Here is a 19,830-nt window from a genome sequence, read left to right on the forward strand (position 1 = left end):
CACTGCATATTTTAAATTCTCTGATTGTCCATTCTGACAGCACAGATTCTGACAGCATCTGCACGATAAGGTCTCCATAATAAAGAGAATCTTGATCTGCTGGCCAATAGTGATCACATTTTACCTGAAACAAATGAAAAAGTAGCAAAAATAAGTACTGGAATATGCATCACTGGTGAATCTTCCCTTTGGACCCTCAAAGTGAGTTAGGTTTCTAGTACCAGTTACTAGAGTAATCAAGTTGTTAGCTATCCGACTAATCCCTCAATACAAATCTTTTCATGGCAAAGCCTCAAGTTGTAGCTATACAGATGAAGTAATGGGGAAAAATAAACAGAATTTCCAGATGACTTGGAAAAAAGGCATCTCTCTCTCCTCAATCTAGATACATACAACACAGACTCATTCTTTGTTTCTGTTATCTTCCATTTCAAGGGCAATGTAATGTGACTAAGGATTTCTGGTTATTGTTTAATTCACTTTCATTCCTAGAAGTGATTGGCGTTTTAGAAATTGTGTTTGAAAGATGGAGTTAGAAGAAAACCAAAATTTTTTGGTTTTGTTATATACTTTCTATTTCTCTCTCCTTGATTGGTAACTTTTTTTTTAACAGATCAAAATCTAATTCTGATCAGACTGGTAAATCAAATGTATTTATATGTACAAAGAAAAGTGGAGATTTCAAGGTATTATCTGAATTAAAAAGACAAAAACAAAATAACAACCACCACAACAACACAAAAACAACAATAACCACAAAAATCCTCTTCTGACCCCATAAGGGTAGATAAGTGATTCACCCAAAAGTTGTATGCTCATTTAAAAGCATCAATTTCCACTTTATATCTGAAGACATAAATGAAAAGAGAGAAAGTACTAACAGATTAAGGACCCTTCTTTCCTTTACCTTTTGTAACAATGCACCCAGTGGCTATGGCTGAGTCTGCCTGCCATAAACCGAAAGGGAGAATTTCTATCTCACTTTGTATTCTCAGGGCTTAACTCAACTATACTATTGGGATTTTCCATTAAAAAATTCTTTAAGCATGCCCCATAACAATTTCTTTTTTTTTAATTAAAACTTTACTTACAAAACATATGCATTGACCCTTATGAAACCTCGTGTTCCAAATTTTCCCCTCCTTCCCCCATCCCCTCCCCTAGATGGCAGGTAATCCAATAAATTAAAACCCATAACAATTTCTATAGAGTTCTTTCCCCCTCTAACTTTTGACAATGTTCCTTGAGGTCAGGGATTGATTTTACATTTCTTTGTATTCTTAGCACTAAGCCCATGGTAGGTGTTCAATAAATACTTATTAATATGATTGCTGAATTTTATGCGAATGAGAGAACAAACCATTTCCAAGACAAGTCAAGGAGATTTTTTTTTTTCTTACTTACCCGACCCTTCTCAACACACTGAGTCACCATTACAATATTGTGAACATTTTGTTCCCATGACATTTTCCAAAAGTCATCTTTGGTGCCAGGAAGGGGCCCTTGAGTAGCAATGTATTCTCTTCTAAAGTTGTTGCCCTACAAGGAATTTATAGTCTGTGAGGTCAAAAACAATAGATTTCTAAGAATTAAAGAGAGTCAGACCTGTACGTAGATTGGATAATATGTTTATATCCTCTGAAAAAGAAGCATTAAAAAAATTCCTCAAGATCCCATAAATATGTGTAGAAGTATTGATGGAAGATAAGTTCCCCCCAAATCAATAAGCCTTTGTGAAATTTTGTAGGCACCAGGATCAAGAACATGTTTAGGACAAAAAGAAAGTGGAGAATTGAGGCAACCACCTAGAAAACATAATCAGGGATCTCAGAACTTATCTTATCCAACTTTATAATTTTATTTTTGAGGAAATTGATACCCAGTCTGAGGTTTTGATGTGCTCAGAATCATATATCAAGATAGCTCAAAACCAACACTATGAACTCTAGTCCTTTTGTATGTGTGTGTGTGTGTGTGTGTGTGTGTGTGTGTGTGTGTGTGTGCTTTGAGTTAAGTGACTTGCCCAGGGTCACACAGCTGGGAAGTGTTAAGTATCTGAGGTCAAATTTGAATTCAGATCCTCCTGACTTCAGGGCTGGTGCTCTATCCACTGCACCACCTATCTGCCTTCTCCCCCCCCCCCCCCTTTTTTAAACCTGTAACAAGACAATCCTTTTGACTCCAAAATCTGTTTAACTAACTTTTCCTCTGTGAATGAAGATACCATCTTAGGCTAAAAATGCTTTGTCACAATTATTTAAGCAAAAGCTCAAGTTCTTTAGATACAGTTATCTGAATTTAGATGTAATCGACTGAATACATGCTGCTGGGAGTTAACAAGTGGATAGCTAGAATCAAATTCTAAAATGGAAACATGTTTTGAATTAAGGAAAAGAAACAAGAAATGGAAATTTAATCATAGGATTGAATTAAAACAAGGTGAAAGCAGACTCAGGCTGACCATACTGGCAGACTGAGAAATAGCCTCCTTGATCCCCTGCTTAGTGGGTTGATGGCTAATTTTACTAAGAGAGAGAAAGAGATAGAGACAGATAGAGAAAAACAGAGGGAATGACTTTTGAAACTGTGTCCATGATTCCTGATAACCATGATTTGATCTGATAAAGAAATCCCAGAAAGTGGGATTTAGCACTGATTCATTTTATGGCAATCAGGCACTAACAGAGAGAATTCATAGACCATCAAATGAGAACACTATGTCCAGTGGAAAGCACTCTTAGTAAGGTTGTTGGTCAAAGCTTTATCTTTGGGCAGAGTGACTTCAGGATATAGATTAGCTCACTTACTGGTATATAGCTGGCATTGATATAATCTGAGCAAGGGTCATCATCAACATTAGAAAGCTTCACTCTTGTTGTATCATCTGGAAAACAGGTTTATTGAAAGAGTCAGGCAGTCGATAAGCACTTAGTAAATGCTAACTATATGCCAGGCATTGTGCTCAGCTCTGAGGATCTAAAGAAAGGAGGCAAAGACAACCCCTGACTTCAAGAAACTTATATTCTAGCAGGGGAGAAAAACACAAAAATATCTATGTACATATAAGATATATTTCAAAACATAAAGAAGGTCATCTCTAATTTATTTTTCTCTATAAACAAAGATACCATCTCAGACCCACAGTGTCTTGTCTTGTTAAACAAAAATACAGCCTGTTTGATTATCTGGGGCTGAATTCATACTGCTGGGCATGGGGAACCAGAATCAAAGTGAATATGTCTCAAGTATAGGAAAAGCTAATGCAGGGGTTCTTAAAATTTTTGTGTCATAAACTTCTTTGGAATTCTGATGAAATCTGTCTCAAGATATTTTTAAATGTCTTAAAATAACCATAGTTATCAAAATATTTTTAAAAAGCAAACAGATCAGAGGTTTATCAGAGACAGATAAACCTCAAATAGAAATTTATTTTTTAATCTGGGGGTGACTTTTCTGTGCTTGGACAGGGCATGTACATTTTAAAATAGTGAGTGAAGGCTATAATGATAGACATCCCTCTGCAAAGTTGATCCTTGACAAATTATAATGACCCTAGTTCATAAAAACCTTTATTGCCTTCTGAGCTAAGTAACATTATAGCTTCTATTAGGATTCCGAAGACTATTAACCGCCTTGGCTTCTCATAACCAGAATATCCCATCATTCTTCATAATTCTGCCTCCAGTGGGAGTGAAATAATCTGAAAGTCAATTAGTTTTAAAAGTCATAGCTCTTCTGCACCAAATCTCTGAGGACTGTTGGAATAGAACTATTCATCTCCTCTTGGAGATCAACCACACTTCCTTCCCTAAACCTCATATGTTTTACAGAAAAGGAGGTGAAAATTAGGCTGCAAGAGATAGTACTACATGAACTAACATAAAACTCACAAGGTAGTATATTGTTGTATCGATTTTTCCCTCTGTTCTCAGGCAACAGGGCTGTGTCGCATGATTGGTTTCGACCCACTTCTTTTAAATCCTGTTATGATAGAATAAAAGTTTCCAAGTAGAAATTTATTAAATGGTATGATTATGAACCAAAAAGCACTTGAATCATCTAAATTCAGATGGACAGGGGGCCTTTTTTGACTATTTAATCAAATAGTCAATAAGTGATAGCATTATTTACATCCGAAAAGAATATTCTGTGTTCTTCCAGGCCTCCCCTGCTTACATTTTGCCTTTTGTAGCAAATCTGCTAAACCACCTGCTTGCAACTGGGACAGAGTAGCCTAAGAGCCTCACAGAAGATTGTCAGGTGCATGGAGGCAGCAAAGCTCTAGCTCCCGGCATCAGGCATTCCATGTTAATAACATGCAACTCATTTGTTTGCATTTGTTTTGGTAAATTGGACTCCTGCAATCTTCTGATCTCTTCTTGACGTCAAATTGTACCATAGTCACTGGATCATAAGAAATAGAATTTAAAGTACAGGGGACCCTTAGAGGTTATCCAGTCCATTCCCTCTTATCTACTCATTTTATAGATGAGGAAACTGACTTAGACCTGACTCTAAATCCAGTGCCTTCTCCACTGGACCACCTGGCTGCCTAAATATAAGAGGCAATATTTAAGCCTTCAAATATACTACTCAATATTAAAGTTAAACAAAATATAACAGTTTTGTTGAGATATTAAAACTTATTCTATCTTGAAGCCAAAATTAGAATCTGAGACCAGATGAAAGGTTAAAGAGATTGTTAAACTCCAACCTTGAAATCGGAGAGCTATTTGACCTTGATTCCTACCTCATATTCTTTGGAGAGAAGATAGTTGGAATCTGCTTGTAACTTCATGAAGTGTGCTTCAAACTGATTAACTTTTATGGGACTGCCATTAAAACAATAATAACAACAAATTGTTATTAAGTCAAGAGACCAAATTTGAATGATCTTTCAAAAGCACATACTTTAATAGATGGCAATTATTCTTTCTCTCTCCCTCTTCTTTCCCCTCCTCCTCTCTCTCTTGCCTTTTCCCTCCCCTTCCCTTCCCTCGCTCCATGTCTCTATCTCTGTCTCTCTCTGTCCTCTCCCTCTTTCCTTCCCCACCTCTTACCTAGAAGTTCTTCGATTTCTGTAAAGAAATAACAACAAAAACCTTATTAGTGAATTATCAGAAGAAAATGTCAACTAAACTTTTACAAAAAAATCTGTAAAATATAGAGGAAAATATGATGAGTTACCCTTTCTGCCCCAGGTTGAGATGGACAGACAGTGGTCTGTCCCTACGGATGCTGAGTCTGGCAATCGGTCTGTCCTGACCATGGCTGAAACATAAGGGAAGAGACTTTTCATTTTGATTATCATACACAATTTGATTCTATGCAACAAAAATTTATTAAATACCTACTATATACTTATCACACAACACTAGGTACTTGATCATATATAAAGTTTAGAGATGATCCCTTCTTCTAGCAACTTATAGCATAGTAGGGGGAGAAGACAATAACATAGATTTTCTTTTTTTGCCAGTGGTAGTTGTGGTAGTGGGCGGGGAGGCTGGGTAGAGAGATACCTCTGATATAATCAGTATGGGGAGCTCTAAGTGTAGAATCTCTCCTCAACAAATGCAGACTAGCAACTGGTTCAGCACCAAGTCACTTGTTCATGCCAGTATTGGTTAAAAGTCCTTGAAGCCAGATCTTTCTCATCCTAAAAAATGCCAACTCCAGGTCCAGAATTCTATCCACTGTGCCTCCATACATAAGGAATAAATTATAAAGAAATAATGTTGCCTAACTCAGGAAATGGAATACCATACATGAGAAACAAGAAAACTAGTTTAGTCAGACTGTGGAACTCACTATTAGAATGTGAGTTCTTAGAAGTGAAGGACTATGTTTTTGTATACTTAGCAATTAGCACAGTGCCTGTCATTAGATGATAGTATAGTATCATAGAATGATAGAATAATGAGATTGAAAAGGTAGATTGAACAAAGATTGAAAAGAGCTTTAAATGCCAAACAGAGGCGTTTATATATTATCTTGGGGCAATCTGGTACCACTGGAATTTGCTGAACATAGAGGTAACTAGATGAAGCCTCCCATTCAGAAAAATTACTTTGGCAGTTGGGTGGAGAATTAATTACAACAGAAGGAGACTTGAGACAGGGAGGTCAAATAGATTGTTGTTCAGTTGTGTCCTACTCTCATGATCCCATTTGGGTTTTTCTTGATAAAGATGCTGTAATGGTTTTCCATTTCCTTCTCCAGCTCATTTTACAGATGAAGAAACTGAGGCAAACAGAATGAAGTGACTTGTACAAAGTCACACAACTAGTAAATGTCTGAAGCCAGATTTAAACTCAGGAAGATAAGTCTTTGTAACTTCAGGGCTGATACTCCATCACCTAACTGCCCAAGTAGGAGGCAACTCCAAGAGAGAAGTGACTGAACTAAGGAGGTACCTCTAAAAGAGGGCATGACAGATGGATATTGTGGAGAGAGAAATAATAAGTTTTGACAACTGATTGTATATGTGAGAATGAAGAGTTAATACTCCAAGATTTCTGACCTGGCTAATTATCAGAAAGGTTTACCTCAAGGGTAATTGGGAAGTTCAGAAGGGGGAAGGGAATAAGCATTTATTAAACATCTACCAAATACTATTTCTTTTGACTCCATTTTAGAACAGAGAAGAGAAATGACCAATTGGGTAGTAGAGGCAAAGTAGAGGTATAATAAAAATTGAATAAAAATGTATTTTTGACTTAGTCTTTGGTTTTCATCTAGATGTTTGCCAAGATAGAGACTGCCTTGATCTCTTTTATAGATAGAAAGGAAAAAAACAAAGAAGTATATTCCATTTCCTAAATCAATCTATGCAATAGTGGAGTGTTTCTTTACAAAAGCAATTGATACAGAACAAGGAATGACAGCAAGAGAGAAGACTGAAAATAAGGAAGAGGTGGGGAGGAGAACAGAAAACAAATATTTGTTACTATGGATCAGACACTGTGCTTTGAGATTCCCAAGAACTTTATAAACATTATCCCATTTGATTCTCACAACAACTCTAGAAGGTATTGTTATTATCTTCATTTTACAGTTGACAAAACTAAGGTAAACAGAGGTTAAGTGACTTGTCCAGGGTCACAAAGCTAGTAAATATCTAAGGCCAGATTTTGATTCAGATATTGGTGATTCCAAGTCCAGAATTCTATCCACTGTGCCTCCATACATAAGGAATAAATTATAAAGAAAATATAATAAATAAGAAAGAAATTTTCATTTTAATGGCATTTGTAGTATTCTTGGCATTGTGGTATTAAATAGTGATTTCATCTCCCCTTACTCCCAATAATTAAATTACAGACAATGAACCACAAAATAGTGAAGATCAACTATGGTCTTAAAACATAATTCCAATTCAACTAAATAATTGAGAATAGATGTTCTGTAAGAAATGACCAGCAGGATGAATACAGAGAGGCTTGGAGAGACTTACATGAACTGATGCTAAGTGAAATGAGCAGAACCAGGAGATCATTATACACTTCAACAACAATACTGTATGAGGATGTATTCTGATGGAAGTGGATTTCTTTGACAAATAGACCTAACTCAGTTTCAATTGATAAATAATGGACAGAAGCAGCTACACCCAAAGAAAGAACACTGGGAAATGAATGTGAACTATTTGCATTTTTGCTTTTCTTCCCAGATTATTTTTACCTTCTGAATCCAATTCTCCCTGTGCAACAAGAGAACTGTTCAGTTCTGCAAACATATATTGTATCTAGGATATACTGCAACATATTTAACATATATAGGACTGCTTGCCATCTAGGGGAGGGGGTGGAGGAGGGAGGAGAAAAGTCAGAACAGAAGTGAGTGCAAGGGATAATGTTGTAAAAAAAAATTACCCAGGCATGAGCTCTGTCAATAAAAAGTTATAATTAATAAAAAATTTATTTAACTGTAACCTATTTAACATGTAAAGGGACTGCTTAACATCTGCGGAAGGGGATGGAGGGAGGGAGGGGAAAAATCGGAACAGAAGCGAGTGCAAGGAATAATGTTGTAAAAAAATTACCCTGGCATGGGTTCTGTCAAGAAATTGAATAAAATGAAAACTTTTTGTTCCTGACCCCAATAGCTTATTCCAGACTAAAAGAAACTAAGCAATTAAATGCCATTCATCCAACATTTATAAAAGGTCTATTTGTGCTGAGCTCTGGCAATTTAAAGATGAAAAACAAAGTCCTTACCTAATGGAAAGATGAGACCTGTGCCCAAGCAAGCATAAATACAAAGGAGAGACCAGAAAAAATTTTGTAACAAATAAGAGATGAGAGAGAGAACATTTAGTTAAGGGATGAATCAGAACAGGTTTCTTAGAGATTATGGCACTTGGATTTGGTGTCAAGAAAAATAAATGAGGATGATTCCATTTTTGCAATATTGGGGATATGAATAAGAGTTGATATTTTCAACATTAGAAAGCATAAGAGTGATGAGAAATAAAACTCCATTTTTCTTTTGATCTTTTTCATCCAACAAAAATTAAGGAAGATTCTGCTAATATGTCAATTGTTCTCAACTAGGAACTGAGTGGGACACAAAGATGAATGAAATCTATATTTTGGGCCTGATCCTTAAGAAATTTGTGATCTATCACAGAAAATATGACAACTTGATAGATAATCAAAATATAAATAGAATATGAAAAATGTGTAAGAAGACTATAAAGTGCTATGAGGTCAGATGAAGCAGAAATTACTTTTAGTTGGGGAATAAGGTTGGGAGTATTCATAATAGATGGTATTTGATCTGGGCAAAGATAATGGATGAAGGGAAGAGAAAAAAGAGGCTAATATTCAGACCTAGGATATGCTGTGACCAAGAGAAATATAGATAAATAGATAAATACATAGATAGATATATACATACATACATACCGTGTTTCCCCAATTATAAAACCTATCCCGAAAATAAGCCCTCCCCTTACTGTGTAAGATTCCTCTAAAATAAGCCCTCCCCCGAAAATAAGCCCTATTGAGATTGCTACTGTAGTGAAGGTGATCCCCTGCACTATATGCTACATTACGGTACCCTCTGTATGTACCGTGTCTTCCCCCCTCCTCCCCCGGGTGAAACGCACACCGCGCTCCGAGCTGCATCCAATCAGAGCTGCAGCAGTGAGCAGGTCATCCTGTTCTTCCCCAGTGATTTGCTTGCTGGCGCCATTGAGAGCAGTGCCGCGGAGGAGAGCTGAGGCAGGACAACATAAAAACCCGGTATGTAAGCGGGAGTGAGAGGGCATGATGGAGGATAAAAGGGGCATGATGGAGAATAAAAGAAGAGCTCAGGGGGCATGATGGAGGATAAAAGAACTCAGCCAGCACTCACTGCACTAAAGAAATGAAGAACTTCCTTGCAGAGAGAAGAATAGATCAAGTAATGATTCCTGCAGGAATGACTGTCCATCTCCAGACCCTTGATATTGCAATAAACAAGCCATTCAAGGACCATTTGCCCATGGAAGTCAATGACTACATTGAAAATAGAATGGAAAGAAATGAGCGTGGAAACTTTGTGAAGCCCTGTCTGCAAGAAGTTGTGACTTGGGTGAAGAAGTCATGGGATAAAATTACTGACAGCTGTGTCGCCAAGGCACTATGAGCAGGTTACCTGGACAAGACATGTTTATTTAAAGAGATCTATATTGCTGGACATGACAGATTGGGTCCACTTCTTCTGAAGGAAATAGAGGCGCAAGACATCCAGGACGGAATTCAGGGTATGGACACTTATGATGATGTTGTTGAAGAAGATGATATGATCATTATTGAATAAAAGTACTTTTTTTTGTTCACATTTACCTGTTTATTAAAATTGCTGTCAATGTTCATTAAAATAAGCCCTCCCCTGAAAATAAGCCCTCTGGTGTTTTTTCTGTCCAAAAAAATAATAAGACAGTGTCTTGTTATCGGGGAAACACGATATTAACATACACACAATGTTCCAAAAATCTTAGTACAGTTTCAAGCTATTAAAAACTTAAGACTTCTCTCTGTCTCTCCCTCTCTTTCTCTCTCTCTCTCTGATTCTCCTTTCCTCCCTCCCCTCTTCCTTCCTCTCCGTTCCTTTCACTTCTTCATATAACATGAAAATAGTATATATACACATACTCGTACCTACATATATATACACATAATTATACTTATGTACATACTCTTACATATAAAAGATGTATGTATATGTGTGTGTAACACCCTTCATATATATTATATAAGTATACATATATACGTAGAGATATAGGAAGGTATGAAATGTATACAATAAAACTTGAAAAATATATGAGAAGGAATGGGTCAGAAAGAATTGGGGCCAGGTTATAGAAGATTTTGAATCACAAGATAAGGAGGTATTTTATTTGTTCCATTTATTGAGTTTATAAAGAGGGTTTAAGGTAGCTGGAATTAATTTTTTTTTTTTTTTGTCAAGAAAAAATTCATCTAAAATTGTATTTCAGCATTTGTAAGAGTCTGGAAAGGGGATTCTGTACCTACCTCACTTTCTGTCTACAGATAAATAAGGCAATGACTGCCACCAGCATGCCAATTAGGAACAATCCAGCACTCACTCCTTCAATAACTCCAAATAAAGGTTCTATAAGAATCAAAATGAAAGAAAACAAAGTTCAGTGTGGAAATAAGTGCAAGGAAAATAGTAGGGAACAATTTAATTCCTCTTTCTGGAGGAAATTTTCTATTTGAGACAGAGTGAAAATGTACTGCACCCATGATTTAAATCTGTGAATATTGGGAAGGTTTATGGTTTCATGGCATAAAGAATTCCCAAAGTGGAATTCCCTCCACCAATATAGATCACAATCTTGTGGTTGAGAAAGACATCCTAGAGCTGCTTATTCCAACTGGAACCATTATGGTAATCAATATAATGCTGGAGAAACTGAGGCAAGATAGAGATTAGAGAGTTTTTAATATTTTATTTGAAAGGGAGAGATTTACTGGTACCAAATGGATCCATAGTTTGGTCCCAAGGCTGAATGAGACTATCGGCTCCAAGAATCTAGCAACGAATGTTGGATACAAAGATTCATTTATAGGGTAACAAGAATGATGACATAATGGAGGAGGCACCTGGGATGGGGATGACATAATAGAGGGAGGTACCAGAGATGGGGAGAGGCAATGATTAAAAGGGAATGGTTATAGCCTGAGAGAGAGTACTGAGGTAGGACAATTAGGGAAACTGGATCAGGACATTAAAAGGGAACTATGGCATAACATCAACAAATGAGTCATTTTGCTTTTGAGGTTGGCTATAGATTTTTAAGTTTAAAAGCAGTTTGAACTCAATTTGAACTTTAAGATAAATGCCAATATTTGGTACAGTATATATAATTTCTCATTTACATAAAGATCTATTTTGATGTTTTATCTTGGACATCATGTGGGTTCTCAAAGACCTTATGCAGTGGAATGCAAACTTATGGGTTACAAGCAATCTAGAAGAACTGCAGCTATGGAGTTATGGATTGGATTGCACACTTGTTTGGGGCAGCTAGGTGGTGAAATGGGTAGAGGACTGGTAGAAAGTCAGGAAGGTCTGAGTTCAAATCTCACCTCAGATAGTTCCTCATTATTTGGCTCTCAAGTCATTTTACCTGTTTTCCTCAGTTTCCTTAGGCATAAAATGGGGATAATAACACTATCTACCCATAAGGTTAGTGTAAGAGTCAATGAAATGATATTGGTAAAAGTACTTAACGCAATGCCTAGTACATAATAGATACTATATGAAAGCTTATTCCTCTCCTTCCTCCCATTATCCAATGACTCATTGAGCTAAGTATAAAGTGGCTCATCATTAAGTTGATCATAGGATGTTGAATTTTTCAGCCATAGCAACTCTCAAAAACCCTTTGACAAAGTTGTAGAGGAATTGGAATCAGTATAGGAGAAAGAAGCAAATACACTGATGAAATTCTTGGTCCTTGACATATTTGAATAAAAGTATGTAGTTTAAATAAAATAAAAATAATTGGGTCATAATCTGCAATAAAAAACTGATATACAGAAATAAAGATTTTCTAAACTTAGTAAAGTAGACCATTCTTTCCTTCTAGTATAAACAAATATTAAGAATGGTTATATGACTAATAATTTGAATAATGGCTTGTGAATAATGATTTTCAAAGTAGGTATTTTTGAGCTTTTGGGCTTTTTAAAATAATGTTTATCTTTTCATTCTTCATAATAATAATTAACATTTCCATATTGCTTTTAGATTTCGTTTACATACAAAAACATGTCCCCTCAATTACTCTGTTAAGTTGGTAGTGAAAGCAATATTTTTCCAATTTTACAGATAAGGAAACTGAGAGGCTCAGGGTAATAAAGCTAGTGTCAAAACTAAAGTCATTTTTAAACTCATGATTTCTACTACCTTCCTTCCTGGGTCACAAGGAAATTTTTTAACTCAAATAAAAATGTATTTACAAAGCTTCTACTTAACATTAAATTACAACAAACAAGCCCAAATCCTCTTAGCTTCATTTTAATCCCTTTGTAGAATTGAATAGTAAGGTGATTATCTCTGCATTTGGCATAAATAGCCACTAGAACCTGTAATGCGGAGTCATTTTCTAAGTTATAAATGGAAACAGCTTTTAATTGCAGCAAGGGAGAGAGCTAGGTTAGATACTAAAAGGAACTTCCTGAATTAGTAATGTAACTTATTTCAGAAAGAACCCCCTCCTCTGATTTAAAATGAAGAGTCAGACAATCATCTGTGTAGTTTATTCTGGATATCCTAGTTGATCTGAGGACTGAAATAAAAGACTTCTTGACCTGTCTTCTAACTCAGTGATACTGTGGGAAATGGAGAGAAAAAGTGAAGAACTTAAAGGAATGTTTAAATTTTTTTTCTGTATTTTTTATTATTTCTATGTCTCTGTGACCTACATGAGTACAATGTGTGCAAGCCAATATTTACTTAAAATTTTAGATATATTTACTTAACCATAAATGATGACATTTAGCCTTGTTCAATGTTATCAATATTTAGACTATTAGTTTAAATGATGTCAGCTAGTAATCTGAAGTTTGAAGGTCTGATTGATGATTCCTCTTAGAATCAGAGAAACAAAGCATTCCATTCTAATCTGCTTTTGGCACCAATGTTTAACATTCAATTAGGGGATAGGGCACCTATTTCTCAATGCTCCCCAACTTATGATGTAATCCTTTGTAACAGAAACCTTTCATTCCAGTCTCTCCAAATAGCAACAACCAATTAGATGCTTCCCCTCCCCTTCTCAATGCTCTCTTATTTGTGATGTAATCTCCTGTATAAAAGCTGTGTATCTTTATTACTTCTTTAATCTTCCTACTATGGTAGCTCATGATACCATGAGCTTTCTCTTTCTTATATCGTGATGGGACGGCTCATCCTCTGGAAGTTTTCAATAAACAGCTTTTCTGCTTTTTTTTTTTTTTTTTTACTGAATGATCTCTGAGTAGTCATTTTGGGTAAGGGTCTTCTATATCCCTCACAATACTGTATCTAAAGGAGGGTCTAAATGCAAAAGGGGATAAAGGAATAGAAAAAAATGGCTCTAGGTAAAATGAAATATATCATTTCCCCCCCTCTCCCAGAGATTAGGGGAATTGTCCCAGATATCCCAAAGTTTCCTTTATTAAACCACTCTCAAAGTATCTTTTGTGAACTTATCTGAAGGCTTTTTTAAGTTTTGCTTCTTTCCTACTAATGTGGAGAACCCTGAAACTATCTCTCTCTCTGACTTTGGGGTAAACGCTTGAGAAATTCCTTGGACCCTTGGAGAAGCTCTCCCCTAAGAGATCCATCCTAGGGAATCAAGATAAATGGTTTCATTCTGTTATCTGGGTGGGACTAGTTGAGTCCAGGACCACTCCTACTTATCCCAGCTGAAGATCTAGATTTCTATTGAACTCCATCACTCCCAATAAGCTGTCCTATTCTATTGGAAATCTAGGCCTAGAGCAGTAACCTCATTCAATTGAAACTTCAGCCTTGGTTCTCTTTAAAAGAGCAACTTTGGGGCTCATTCCTTGCAGAGGGCCAAAAGCAGGAATCATGCCAAGGAACCTCTCTCTCCCTTTGGCATAGCTGCCTTCGAGGACCCTCTACCCACTAAGAAGACATTCTCTTTTCAGCTCAATCGTTCTGTATCTTTCTCACCTATTTCTCTAACAGGACCACACCCTTCTTTACCTCTCTGTCTGGATTTCTCTGGTAGGAGATTTCTTTGCTAGGAACTTTGCTAGGATCTCTCTCTGCCAGGACTCCTCTGCTAGACTTTTGCTTTTCTGTTGGGACCTTGCCCCAAAGGAAATCAGTCTTCTTAGTAAAGGCCGATTTCCCAGCACCAATAACTTTTGCAGTCTAACTTTTTGGGTTTGTAAATTCTTTTAAGAAGCACCTATGCTGAACAAAGTGGGTTCTCACAACTCTGCCCTGTGCCAAACCTCATCACTATAACTTAAGGAAGTTCTTCCTCTTAAAATATCTTTTCCCATACTTCAAAGAGTTTTATATCCAGTATTAACTTCCTAGGATTTAGTGAATGACTATAAAGGGTCAGTCTACTTATATTACTTACATATACTTTTATCATATGCTTTCATAGCCTTCACCTTTCTAAATTAATGAGTACTAACCTTTGCCATCTCTTTTTAATTTCATCTATGCTTCGGATTGTATTTTTCAAAATTAAATTAAATGTCTAAGAAATTCACTGAATAAATCAATTCATTACCTATTTAGCACTTAGGGTTAGTAGATGATACTTTTATGGTAAGTTTGAAGTATCAATGTCAAGAGAAAGTTAATCTTACCTGATTCAGTAGTGATGGGCAAAGAGAAAAATGTATCTGAGAAAAGTGGCTCTGTAAATTCCTTCAGGTTTTCATCAAATAATTGAGTGAAGGCCCGAATGCTGATTCTGAAAAGAAGAAAAGTTGATTTGATATTTGGAATATGTGTGATTTCACTGGTGTGGTATTTACTCCCCTCCACTGACCTACTAGGGTTCCCTCCATGTTTCATGAGATAATCTGGATTCATAAAATTGCCTGGATCCAATCTTTTAGTAATAATCTTCTCTGGATTTATCAGAACTAGTAATAAGGGAATCAATAAATCTCTATTAATGATATGTTTCTGCTAGTTCAGATTTAGGCTGAACATTTTAAGAACAGTTGAAAAAATGTATTTGGAAATAAAGCATTCAATTCATTAATGGTTTTCTTCCTATTTCTTTGCATGAGTTATATATTTTAAAAGCTTCTTATACCCTGCAGCAGCAGCAGGAGCTGATTGTCTATTATATGCAGAGCATTGTAATAAGTGATGAAGATAAAGAGTCTCTGTTCTTAAGGAGCTAATACTTTACTTTTAAAGATAGCACATGATTTCAGTGTTAAAGATCATACAAGGAAGAAGGAAAAAGGCAATGCAAACAGATAGGAAGAGGGTTAATCAATCAATAAGCATATATTAATATCAAGCATTGTGCTAGGCACTAGTATGGTGATTGGATAATAGACTAGTATAACTGGGGTAGAGTGTTTATAGTATTAATAGAGGTTAGAGAAGTGTATGCATGGTAGATTGTGAATAGCTTTGGATCCCTGAGCTGAGGAGTTCACATTTTAATCTTAAGGTAATAGAAAAATACTAGAGATTTTTATGATTTGTGCAAACTAGCCTTTAGGAAGATTAATACAACAGCAGATTAGGAGTGGAGGGAATGAAAGTAGGGAAATAATTTAGGGGGTTAATAGTCCAGGAAAGGTCAAGAGGAGGATAGAAGCCATGGGGATGGAGAAGATGGAAGAGATAGGAAAGAGATTACAGAGGAAGAATCAGCAGGACTTAGTGATTGTGAAGAGGGGACCCCAAAACTCTAAAAATCCTTGAAAGAGAAAATCTTCAACTCTGCCTCATTGAGGGACCCCCTACCCAAGGGAAAGCTGTTATCTAGGTGGGGTGGGTTCAGTCCTGAAACTCATGAAATTCTATTCAAATTCCAGCCCAAGCTGAAACCCAGCTTGTAGAACTCCACCCATGAGCCCTCTTCAGCTTGTAGCAAAAGCTCCCAAACATACCATACCATGCCATGCCAAGGAGCCTCTGCCCACTGGATAATATTCTTTTCCAGTGATACTCTCTCTTTATCCTCACCTATCTCGCTAACTAGACCTCATGCCTCTCTGTCAGGATTTCTAGCCTTACTTCCCAAATCCCTATAATAAATCTTTTATCAATCTAGGTTTTCGGGTCTGTAAATTCCTTTACAGAGAATCTCTGCACCACTAAAAGGAAGTCCCCAAAACTCCCTATCCTTGTGCCAAATCCCAAGGGGTTGCAGGGGAACTAAACCTCTCCATTTGGTTCCCTGAACCCCAAACCTGCCACTAGACCTTATCATTTAACTCCCTGACTAATCTCATTTTGGTTCCCTAAATCTAGACTTTATCATTTGGTTCCCTACTAAAGGGAACCCCAAAACTTAAACCTCATCAACTAGACATTGGAGAAAGAGGAGGTATGAGTCAAAGACGACTGACTGACAAGGGGAATAATGGTACTATTAATAGAAACTGGGATGTACAAAATCAGGGGAAAACATAATGAATTTGACTTAAGGCAGAACATAAAATCTTAGAATTAGATGGAATTTTAAAGGCCACCTAGTCTAATCACCTAGTCCAACCCCTACTTGGTAAAAAATCCTTCCTTATAATATTTTAACAAGTCAGTCAGTCAGTTCATAAACATTTATTAAGAGTGATGTTGGGGATATAAAGTAAGATAAAAGATTGTCCCTGCTCTTAAGAATCTCATAGTCTAATGGGGAAGATAACATACACCATCATTTAGCTTTTGCTAGATGTAGAGGAGGATAATTTAATGCCTCCTGAACTCTGTTCCATTCTGGATACCTCTAAATAAGAGGAAGTATTTTCTTACAGTCAGCCTAAATTTGATTCTCCCCAACTTCCAGCCATTGTTCCTATATTGATTTCTGTAAACAAAATAAACCTAATCTCTATTCTAAATAATATATTTTCCAATTATTAAAATAGAATTACATTTTCCCTCATACCTTCTCTTTTCTACCCCTAGTTCTTTCAACTGATCTGCTGGTACAATTTCAAGGTCCTTTATCATCTTTGTTATCCTCCCCTGGACTCTTTCCAGTTTGTCAATGTTCCTCCCAAAATGTGTCACCTAGCACTAAACAGATGTGATCTGACTAGAGCAGAGTTGAGCTGGAGGTAACAGAAGAACATCAAAATGGAAATTTTAGCCACCATTTGGAAGTATATGGCTACAAAACTGACTTTCCAGGGGCAGCTAGGTGGTGCAGTAGATATAGCACTAGCCCTGAAATCAGGAAAACCTGAGTTCAAATCTGACTTTAGACATTTAATACTTCCTAACTGTGTGACCCTGGGCAACTCACTTAATCCCAATTGCCTCAGAAAAAGAAAAAAAAAAAAGAAAAAGAAAACTAACTTTCCAAAAAAGGAAAAATATTGGGTGATTTTAGTAAAATCAAAGTATGATGTAGTTGCTAAAAAATAAATAAATAAATAATTTGCATTAATAGAAACTCAGTAACCAGACGACAGGAAGTCATAATCCCTTTACTCTGGGCTAGTTAGATCACAATGAGTAGTGTATTCATTTCTGGGGACCTCATATTAAGAAGAATATTGACAAAAGAAAAAGCACTTAAAATATATTGGATCAGGATGGTGAGGGGTCTGGAAATCATGTGACAGAAGGGAACATTTAAAGGAAATATGGCTGTTGGTGTGATACCAGAGAAACTGAGGCAAGCAGAGATTGGTTTTTAATCTTTAATGTAGAGTTTAAATTAGCTGATCAGAAAGAATTCTTGTCCAAAGCATTTGGTACAGATAAACCAAGGCACAGAATTTTTATATGGTTTTAGTTAACTAAGGTTTCCAAACAGAATATATAACCCAAGTATACAATTTTATAGGGGAAACAAAGGCAGATAAGGAGGGCAAGGACACTGGGAAGATGGACAAGTCAAAATTCCAGTACTTCTAGTACTAGGCATTGATCCACACTTAACACCGTACACCAAGATAAGGTCAAAATGGGTTCATGACCTAGGCATAAAGAATGAGATTATAAATAAATTGGAAGAGCACAGGATAGTTTACCTCTCAGACCTGTGGAAGAAGGAGGAATTTATGACCAAAGAAGAACTAGAGAGCACTATTGACCACAAAATAGAAAATTTTGATTATATCAAATTGAAAAATTTTTGTACAAACAAAACAAATGCAAACAAGATTAGAAGGGAAACAATAAACTGGGAAACCATTTTTATAGTCAAAGGTTCTGATAAAGGCCTCATTTCCAAAATATATAGAGAATTGACTCTAATTTATAAGAAATCAAGCCATTTTCCAATTGATAAATGGTCAAAGGATCTGAACAGACAATTCTCAGACGAAGAAATTAAAACTATTTATAGACATATGAAAATATTCTCCAACTCATTATTAATCAGAGAAATGCAAATTAAGACAACTCTGAGATATCACTACACACCTGTCAGATTGGCTAGAATGACAGAGAAAGATAATGCAGAATGTTGGAGGGGATGTGGGAAAACAGGGACACTGATATATTGTTGGTAGAATTGTGAACACATCCAGCCATTTTGGAGAGCAATTTGGAACTATGCTCAAAACGTTATCAAACTGTGCATTTGATCCAGTAGTGTTACTACTGGGCTTATACCCCAAAGAGATACTAAAGAAGGGAAAGGGACCTGTATGTGGCAAAATGTTTGTGGAAGCCCTGTTTGTAGTGGCTAGAAGCTGGAAAATGAATGGATGCCCATCAATTGGAGAATGGTTGAGTAAATTGTAGTATATGAACGTTATGGAATATTAATGTTCTGTAAGGAATGACCAGCAGGATGAATACAGAGAGGACTAGCAAGATTTACATGAACTGATGCTGAGTGAAATGAGCAGAACCAGGAGATCATTATATTCCTCAACTACGATAATGTTTGAGGATGTATTCTGATGGAAGTGGATTTCTTCAATAAAGCGAGCTAATTCAGTTTCAATTGATCAAGGATGGACAGAAGCAGCTACACCCAAAGAAAGGACACTAGGAAATGAATATAAACTTCTTGCATTTTTGTTTTTCTTCCCGGGTTATTTATACCTTCTGAATCCAATTCTCCCTGTGCAACAAGAGAACTGTTTGGTTCTGCACACATATATTGTATCTAGGATATACTGTAACCTATTTAACATGTATAGGACTGCTTGCCATCTGGGGGAGGGGGTGGAGGGAAGGAGGGGAAAAATCGGAACAGAAGTGAGTGCAAGGGATAATGCTTTAAAAAATTACCCTGGCATGGGTTCTGTTGATAAAAAGTTATTTTAAAAAAATAAATAAAATAACTTAATCCTGACAGGATAGAGATCAAGATAAGAAGATCAAGGGCAGGAGACAGTGAGAAGGGGGAATTGTTCTAGCAAGAATTGAGAAAATGCACCTGGAGTTTATGACATAATGGTATGTAAAGGTGGTCAGAGCTTCAAGGTTTTTTCTAGGCTCTTTTTTTTAACTCAGTTTCCACCTCCTAATGACAAAGAAGGATGGGGGATGGCTATGATTTATCATACCAGGGCTCAACATTGGAAACTCATATTTATATAACACTTTAAACATTATAAAACACTATATTAAAAAACACTATAAAACATTAACTTCCAGTAACACTGTACTTTAACATTTGCA

General features: G+C 36.3%; 1 protein-coding gene across 1 annotated transcript in view; it reads right to left on the reverse strand.

Moving 5' to 3' along the window:
- PTPRB (protein tyrosine phosphatase receptor type B) overlaps window positions 1-19,830 on the reverse strand; it is a 151,491-nt gene that overhangs the window by 21,316 nt on the left and 110,345 nt on the right. Inside the window, exons 23-31 of the mRNA XM_051962474.1 lie at window positions 14,859-14,965; window positions 10,524-10,623; window positions 5,188-5,271; window positions 5,061-5,078; window positions 4,751-4,832; window positions 3,891-3,981; window positions 2,808-2,884; window positions 1,405-1,539; window positions 2-124 (exon numbers count right to left, since the gene is read on the reverse strand). Coding sequence (XP_051818434.1) covers window positions 2-124; window positions 1,405-1,539; window positions 2,808-2,884; window positions 3,891-3,981; window positions 4,751-4,832; window positions 5,061-5,078; window positions 5,188-5,271; window positions 10,524-10,623; window positions 14,859-14,965 — 817 coding nt within the window. The remainder of the gene's footprint in view (window position 1; window positions 125-1,404; window positions 1,540-2,807; window positions 2,885-3,890; window positions 3,982-4,750; window positions 4,833-5,060; window positions 5,079-5,187; window positions 5,272-10,523; window positions 10,624-14,858; window positions 14,966-19,830) is intronic.

The sequence above is a fragment of the Antechinus flavipes genome, chromosome 5 (assembly GCF_016432865.1).
Source record: "Antechinus flavipes isolate AdamAnt ecotype Samford, QLD, Australia chromosome 5, AdamAnt_v2, whole genome shotgun sequence".
NCBI lineage: Eukaryota > Metazoa > Chordata > Mammalia > Dasyuromorphia > Dasyuridae > Antechinus > Antechinus flavipes.